This window comes from Otolemur garnettii, unplaced genomic scaffold, assembly GCF_000181295.1.
Source record: "Otolemur garnettii isolate 467f Iridium unplaced genomic scaffold, OtoGar3 scaffold00083, whole genome shotgun sequence".
In the NCBI taxonomy this organism is placed as follows: Eukaryota; Metazoa; Chordata; class Mammalia; order Primates; family Galagidae; genus Otolemur; species Otolemur garnettii.
The window spans coordinates 4525689-4534508 of NW_003852478.1; the positions used below are offsets into that span (position 1 = coordinate 4525689).

Sequence of the window (8820 nt, forward strand, 5' to 3'; positions counted from 1 at the left end):
TGAGACCACAGGCACCCGCCACAATGCCTGGCCATTTTTGGGTTGCAGTTGTTATTGATATTTAGCTGACCTGGGCCAGGTTCAAACCCACCACCCTTGGTGCATGTTGTTGGCACTGTAACCACTGTGCTACGGGCACCACCCAATATATAAATTTTTTAAAGTGACATTTCAAACCAGTGGAGAGAGGATGAGTTATTTGATTGAAAGTATTGAGACAATTAAAAACACATTAGAGAAGGAAAATGTGAAAGGTTTACTTAATACCATTAGGCAAAATAAATTCTAGACAGTTTAGAGTTAAATTTAAAATGAAATAATTTTTTAAAACAACCAAAAAGCAGGCTTTTCCAAGCATAATGGTAAAGGAAGAATCTATTCCGTATAAGGGAAGAGATTGTCTAGACTGACCAAAAAGAATTCTATATGGAAACACCTTAACTGAAACTGAAAAATAAATGATATATTGGGGGGAAATGATGAAACAGATGCCAAAAGGTACCTAAGTTTCATAACATAGAAAGAGTGTCTGCACTCAGTAAGAAAAAGATTGGTCCCTACCAGAAACAAGGCAAAGCCTGGAAGTAAGAACACAAACTCAGAGATCCAAAAGACCCATACACATATGTGGGTAAGTATTTTGTTACTGCCCAAACAGATACCAACGAAATAATAGTAAGATCCGGTATCGTAATATCATTTAATTTAGTTATTTGAAAATTTTGTAAGGAAAAAAACCCTAGGTGAAGATAGTTAATGTCTTTGCAAGGTAATATTCATAGCTTATGTATCCTGTTTAGTTTAATGATAGTAAAATATTTACTTTTCCCACTCAAATTCCGGGAAATGATGAGAAACTTTGCCATTTTCTACAGCAAACATATAACAATGACTCCAGGTCACAGATTACAGTAGCGACTACGGCAACTCCTTCAATACCTTAGGAGAGTTTTTGGCTCTTTTCAGTAGACCAGGAAGACACTCAGCATCCTCCTGGCAAGACAGAGAGTGTGAGTGGAGTCCGTCTGCTGGATGCTCCTTACTCTCTGATTCACAAATCCAAACATCTCAGAAGTTCTTATGTCCGCCGGATCCTTCCTTACAACCTCATTAGGTACCAGTGTAACTTGTGATTTTCTGGTCTTAACTGTAGGCATGGCTGAAACAAAGCATTTAGAGTTCATGATTTTCTATATCCATTCCTCTGACTGACACAAATACAGCGACCCTGTTGATTAAATAAAATTTCTTACAAAGAAAAAATACTTTCCATGGAAATCAAAGGTGACATAGTGACATGACAGAAAGCTTTAGAAGATCTTTGGAAGTGAGCAGGCTAAAAGATTTACTAACTTGATTTTTTTTCCAACTATAATCCTACAGTTCCTTTCCTGGAAGTGAAGTCAATTATTCACTCCTTCTTCTTCCCCTTTGGAACTTAATTTTAATTTTTGGTATTTTCCTAGGACATGGTGGACATTCTTATCTGAAGGAATGGCTGTGGTGGGCAGGATTATTGTCAAGTAAGTTCTTAGTACTGAGAATGGTGTTTGATTGGAAATGATAAATAGATTATGTGATAAACAATGAAAATGATAGTAGATTATATTATCAAGATTGATTCATTTATCTTCCTGCCAAGGGTAGAATTTAAGTCTAAATTTTTGTGTGCGGCTATCATATATTCTCTGTACTAAGAAATCAGATGATTGCTGCATCGAAATATTAAAGCCCAGCCTGAACCTTCCCCTTCCCCAAAAGGGCACCACAGAGCTGGTTTCATAACACCTGCAGTCACCTCCCTCTGCAGGCGGAAGTCCTACGGCTTCCCTGTATTTTCCCCCACCAAGTAAGACAGTTCAGCATTTGTGAGATACTGTTATAGGAAGGAACTCTGGGTATCTTTTCCTTAATAAGTGGTAGAATCTAAAAGAATCGTGAATAAAAATAGTCTAAATGTGTCTAGACCTTTCAGTTTTTAAGGCATTTTAATATCCATTTTCCTACTTTATTTGAATGAAAGTTGACAAGGACTATACTGGAAGGGTCCCAGATAGATATTTGGATGATTCTCTTTTTCTCTTTCTCTCTTACTTGCATCTCCCCCAGCTTCTCCCCACACTTTAGACTGAAAATATAAGGAGAATATTATGGCTACCTTACCATTTTATTCTCGCCATGTAAAAAGGCTTATTCCAGTACTGAAGAGGGAAAAGCATACATTAGAGATTAGGTAAGTGACGAGACAAAGGGTACTTGGATCATAAAGTCACAGTATTTTCCTGGAACGCTATCTAGAAAGATAAGAATACAAGTAATATAAAGAAGTACTCCAGGAAAGCATAGTATTCTAAGAAAACTGCTGTGGCTCTTTTTATGAGAGGAGTTTCCTGATTATTCTGTCCTGTGAGTTTAGATTTGTTTTACGATGTTTTCATAATGCTCGTGACTCTTGCTGATGTGGGGGATGCAGCATAGCCCCCAGAGAAACGGAGAAAGCAAACCAGTGTTCCTTTATCTGCAATAAGCGTTTGCCTGCTGGAGTCTGGCGGTATGAAGATACTGCGTTCCGTGGGCCTGTGTCCAGTTGTGATCTGTGAGAATGATTTGGCCCCAGTGCAAGATCCCAGCTCTCAGAATGATTCCCCTCATCCTGGGTAGTTATCTGCATCTGCACTATCTCAGGGAAGGCTAGAGTTCCTGGGGGGTAAGAAAAACATCCCATCCAGGAGCATGTCAGGAAGCCTTGAAAACAGCTGTAAGCGACTGAAACACTGTACTTGCCTGTAGATCGGGTGCAGTTCAGAGAGGCCTGACTTCCTGGGCCTGTCCTGGGCATTCCTGGCTGCCCCACCTAGATGCTGAATCTCTATAAAATGTTCTGATTTTGCAAGTGGGTTTTGGTTGTCGTTGCTCATTTGCAAAGCAGTAGATATTCTGGAGCAAATGGAATAATTCTCTACTTACGGCAAAGCTACCTCCACTAGGTTCGTCAGAGTAACCAGATATGTGTTCAGTACTGAATTAACTGAAATCCCTATTAAAAGTCATTGCAAATGTGCATTCATCTGTCACCATTGTATTAGTTGAGTTTGTAGGAGTTACAGTTTATCTGTGTTTGTAGGAGTTGAGTGTTTGTAGTTAGTTGAGTTTGTAGGAGTTACAGTTTATCTGTGGCCCTCAATACCAGTTCTCTCCTACCCTCTGCAAAATAAACTGCCTCGTTCCTTTTAGCTACTAGTTCAGTGTCTTTGAGGGAAAAGCCCAATGGTTTCCAAGGCACATTTGTTTTTCTCTTCTTAAAAATAAGTAACTTCTAAATCAGTGCTTCTGCTTACATTCTAGTGGGAGCAGGAGAGGCTGCGAATTTTGCTGCTTACACCTTCGCACCTGCCACCTTGGTCACCCCCCTGGGAGCTCTGAGTGTTCTCATAAGGTATGTGCACAATAATAAACTTGGATTCTGTAGGTATTTTAATACCAAAGTCAATGTAAACCATAAGAAACATATTTATAGCTAACTATCTCTCCAAACAACCACAACAAGAAAAGTCTAGACCAGCCTGGGCTCCGAGAAGACCCCAAAATCATTTCTGGGACCGCTGACAAGCTTTGGACAAGTCACTTAACCTCAGTTTCCTCATCTGTAAAATGGGACAGTATTTTTTTTCCTTGCCTAAAAAACAAATCACAAAAGTAGTAACTTGAGAAGACTACAAAACAAATAGCAGTAGAACTGGGAAATAGATTGTCATATTATTATTTAGAAAACCTATGACAAGGTGAGCTTGCTTTCCTGCTAACATAAAGTAATTGTGTGTTGTATTTGTGATGACGCAATGAAGCTGGCAGATTTTGATCTCTCCCCGAGCACATTTCCAGACTCCGTTTAACTCTCTCTCGTCATGGTGTTTAGTGACCATAGTTATCAGAGGACTTAAAAAACACGGTGCTTAGGCTGAATTTCAACTCTCACTACAATTCTTGCGCTGTCTGCTAGATACTTCTGTTTGGAGACCCTTTGGTACTAGAATAGGAAAAGTTTTCATAAAATATGAATCTATTTTTATTGAATGGGTCTTTATTATGATCCCAAATGAACATGTTCAATCAGTCCATGAAGTCTTAGGCTATCATTTAACTGTCTGGGGTCTTTTTGTATTTTCTCTTCCATTCATTATAAACGTCTAGTAGAAAGCTTATGATTGGGCCTACCCTTTTCCATTTACTTTTTTAGTAAGATCCTTGTGAGAAATGGATGAGTAATACACACGAAGAGCTTACAAAACTTGTCTCTGCATTGACTAGTTCTTCGCAGCTGTAGTGTTTTTACCGGGGCTGCAGTTCTACAAGTGGCCACGTGAGGGCGACTCTAGGAAAGCACCTGGTAATTGATCTTAGTCGGAGACAGATGGGCACTGATAATTCGAGTCCTGGGAATACTGGTTATTAGAGGAAGGAAGCTGGTGTGCAGGAGCCAGAGCAAGCCTACTGGAGGAGCAGTGGGTTGGTACACTCTGGTGTCCATCCAGTGCCAACATGTAATTTCCTGAGGCCATGGCAGCTGAAGTGTTAAAAGCAACATGGAATCGGTGGGAGGATCCTGGCAGTGGCAGGTACAATGGAAGTACAGGGTGTCCCAAAAGTTGTCATACATACGGAAAATGAGAAATTACAGCCAAATGTATCTTTGTTTACAAAATATTCATTACAGGATTTTACCAAGTATCCTATATGTGTTGACTACCTCTTTCTACACCCCCCCCCCAAGTTTTCTCTCCCACCCATGGCAAACATGTTCCAAGATATCTATTGTTATTTTTCATTTGCCATGTTATCTATTTAATTTTTTCCTATGTATAGAAACTTTTGGGACACTGTGTATTTCAATATTTTTATGGTCTGTGTGATTATAATAGTGTGAAATAGCTAAATATTAGCCCTGAGTAAAGAAATTCTTTTTCAGGAATGTATCTTTCTTTGAAACTTTCATGGGCACAGATGCTCTAAATGGATCAGGCCAGTAAGATATAAAAGATCTTCCATTTTGCTTAGCTTTGCAGAAGAAGATGAAGGACATTGAAAAGGAATTGAGAAAGACCTCTTGGAAGTCATGGGAAGATTACAGGGATAAACGTAGAATGTCTAGTACAGCTCTTCAAATACAAAAGCAATGAAGCAGATGGGAGTGACTATCAATTCTGAGCTTCAGATTAATCATGTAGTTCAGTATCACACAGCAAATTCAAGTCAGCCCATTGGGATACAAGGTGTCATGTAGCACAGTATGACTTCAGAGCTGCCATGGGATTCAAAGGTCTTGAACTATGGTGATTTTATTTTTTTCTCTCCGAACAGTGCAATATTGTCTTCTTATTTTTTAAATGAGCACTTGAACATTCATGGAAAAATGGGCTGCATATTAAGTATACTGGGGTCAACTGTGATGGTTATCCATGCCCCACAAGAAGAGGAAGTCACTTCTTTGCATGAAATGGAAATGAAATTAAGAGATCCAGGTCTGTGATCCAACTTACAGAAACAAATTCTGCTCTACTTTCTCTCCTCATCAAATGATATTTGTAGTATGTAGTCATATTGTAATAGGCTTCCTACAAACCTATCGGTGGATCATGAGATACCGTATGGTTTGGGGGAACATTACAGATCTTCTAAAAAGATAACAGAACTTACGTTCATGCTTCCCCTCTATACAATGAAAGGGGAAGATGGTGGAGGTAGAAGACCCTGGTTAGAGTGCCGCTGTGGTGTCATAGCTCACAAGAAGCTCAAACTCTTGGGCTCAAGCGATCCTTTTGCCTCAGTCTCCCAAGTGTCTGAGACTACAGCCACCTGCCATAAGGTCCAGCTAGTTTTTCTGTTTTTAACGCAGACAGTGTCTTGCTCTTGCTCAGGCTGGTCTTGAACTCCTGAGCTCAAGCAATACACCAACCTCGGCCTTCTAGAGTGGTAGGATTACAGGTGTGAGAAACAGACTTATAGTCAAACCCAAATCATTGCTACTTTCTATCTCTGAAAATAAAAAGTGAATCTGCCAATACTTGCCCTACCCAACAGTGTTATTGGTGAGATTAGCATTTTCTGAAGTGTGATTCTTTTCCCTTCCTCACAGGATTTATTTCCTTCGCGGTGATCATAATTGTGATCTCATTGGTGCTGATTTTGATTGTGGCTCCCAGGAAAGGACAGACCAATATATTGGTCTACATTTCAATCTGTTCTTTGATTGGAGCATTTTCAGTTTCTTCCGTCAAAGGTCTGGGAATTGCCATTAAGGAACTTTTGGAATGGAAGCCAGTTTACAAGAATCCCCTGGTTTTTGTTTTGCTGGCTGTCCTTGTGCTCTCAGTGGCTACACAGATCAACTATCTCAACAAGGCACTGGACACGTTCAATACGTCTCTGGTGACTCCCATCTACTACGTGTTCTTCACGTCCATGGTGGTGACCTGCTCTGCCATCTTGTTCCAGGAGTGGTACGGCATGAAAGCTGGAGATGTCATTGGGACTCTGAGTGGGTTCTTCACCATTATCAATGGCATCTTCCTTCTACATGCTTTCAAGAATACTGACATTACCTGGAGCGAGCTGACGTCCACGGCCAGGAAAGAAGTCCTCTCTCTGAATGGCAATGAAAACAATTACGCTTTACTGGAGAACATGGAGCATTTGACCCCCGGGTACAATGATGATATTACCTTGTTTAGCAGAACTGGTGGTCAAAGTCTCTAGAAACTCTGAAATTTAGCCAATATGAGACATTCAGAGACGAGAAGGAATGCTCACTTTTTAGGAAGAACCACTAGGAAAATTAGCTTTTTTTTAAAAGACAGAATCACACTCTGTTCCTCAGGATACAGTGCCTTGGCATCAAAGCTCACAGCAACCTCAAACTCTTGGGCTCCAGCAATCCTCCTGCTTCGGCCTCCCAGGTAGCTGAGACCACAGGTGCCTACCACAACACCCAGCTTCAAAGTTAGCATTTTTAAAGTTCTAGCTAATAATGTAGATGTGAGGCCAAGTGAAAATGCCTTCATTTTGGCCATTGAATTTGAAAATTGAGTTTTTATCCTCTTCCAGAAGACATATGCTTCTTTTCATTTCTGCAAACTTTTGAAATATTCCCTAAGCATAAAAAGAAATGGACAAAGAGTTATATGTATCTCAGAATAATCTTTTGTCTGGCCACAATCTACTTGACTCTGCCACATGGCTCGTTAGGCTGGTGATAATTCATGGATATAAAGTTGACTGTGCTCTGATAAGCAGAGTGTCAGTCACCATTCTCTGAATCATAATTTCAAATTATTAAAACTTAAAAGTAAGGTCGCTGGTGCTTTGTACTCCCTTCCACAGATTCCTTCTTTTTAAACTAGATAGGCACTGAGTGAGTGTTACAGAGAAAAACAGGCCTGCTGTAGAAATCTATTCCTTAGTGAGAGGGAACTCACAAGACAGCCTTCCCATGAAGAGCTGACGGATTGTAATTTATTGACAAACCATAGGAGTTAATTACCAATTATCTCAGGTGAAGAAATACAGTTTTTTTTTTCTTTTTATGAACACACAAATGATTGTGTTCACAGGTGCCTTTAACTTAGACCTGGGGGACATAAGACAAAATGGAGTTTCTGGAAAAGTCCAAGTGAATTCAGCTTTGGAGTTACTCGTGTTCATATTCCTTTTATTTACTGTTATCCCAAAGGTATGTGCTGTTATTTTTGATGTAGAGATTTTTTATAAATAATTGCTACATTACTTCAGGATTATATTGCACAATTTAGTTTTTCTCAAATGTTTTTAAATATTCAAATGTTTTAATGGGTTTAAATATTTTAAGCCCATTAAAGTGTAGGTTTTTCACAGACTAGAATCAGAAAAATCTTTGCAAAAACCTGAACAAATTCTTTTAATAGTTCTCTAAAAATGTGGTTCTTTTACCTTTTCTTTTTGCAGTTTTTGGCCGGGGCTGGGCTCGAACACACCACCTCCGGCATATGGGAAAGGTGCCTTACTCCTTTGAGCCACAGGCACCGCTCTCTTTTACCTTTATTAAAAGGTTCTTTCACTCACCTATAAAACTAGGTGTAGGTGTATCCTACCATAATAAGTGGTATATTATCTTTTTCTGTTAAATTTCATCCTTTTTTTCATATAGCTTTATTGATAAGTTTTTTTAGGAGAATAGAATAATTAACTTCCTAGGAACCAAAATACAGTAGAACCTCTTTAAGTTGACCACCCGAAGGACTTAAGAAACTGGTCAACATATGGAGGTGATCAATACAGGGGACTAGGCCTACTGTACTGATATGTACATGTGGTGCTTGTCTGGTCTGTGAAAATTAGGTCAACTTAAGGAGGTGGTCAGTATAGAGAGGTAGTCAATGATGGGGGTTCTACTGTATTAAGATCATGGGCTATTATAGGAAAATACCTCCAGCACATTAAAACTTTCAATCTCATTTCAAATGCATAGCAGGAATAACATTTTTGGTGGTTTTTAATGTTTGTGGAAATATTTCCTATTGTTTATTGATTTTATAAAAAAGAAACTGGCTATTTTATTTTTAGACTCAATTTATATTTCTCAAAAACAAAAATCCTAACCAAAAAGTTGTCATTAGAGAAAAAAAAAAAAAACTTTCGGGTTGACTTGAATTTTTCTGCTGTAACATCAAATGTTTTTAGTTTTGTTTTTGGTTTCTAAGATAGCTCAAGACTACCCAGGATAATAACAGTAAAGTCTTTATTGAGAATTCTATTAAACTGACTTCAGCATTTCTCCAGTTCCTACTG

At 39.0% G+C, this 8820-nt stretch overlaps 1 protein-coding gene across 1 annotated transcript in view; it reads left to right on the forward strand.

The window, feature by feature from the left end:
* NIPAL1 (NIPA like domain containing 1) overlaps window positions 1-8003 on the forward strand; it is a 17541-nt gene extending 9538 nt beyond the window's left edge. The window contains exons 3-6 of the mRNA XM_023515988.1: window positions 1467-1523; window positions 3346-3436; window positions 5359-5519; window positions 6134-8003. Coding sequence (XP_023371756.1) covers window positions 1467-1523; window positions 3346-3436; window positions 5359-5519; window positions 6134-6753 — 929 coding nt within the window. The 3' untranslated portion in view covers window positions 6754-8003. The remainder of the gene's footprint in view (window positions 1-1466; window positions 1524-3345; window positions 3437-5358; window positions 5520-6133) is intronic.
* The last annotated feature ends 817 nt before the right edge of the window (window positions 8004-8820 follow it).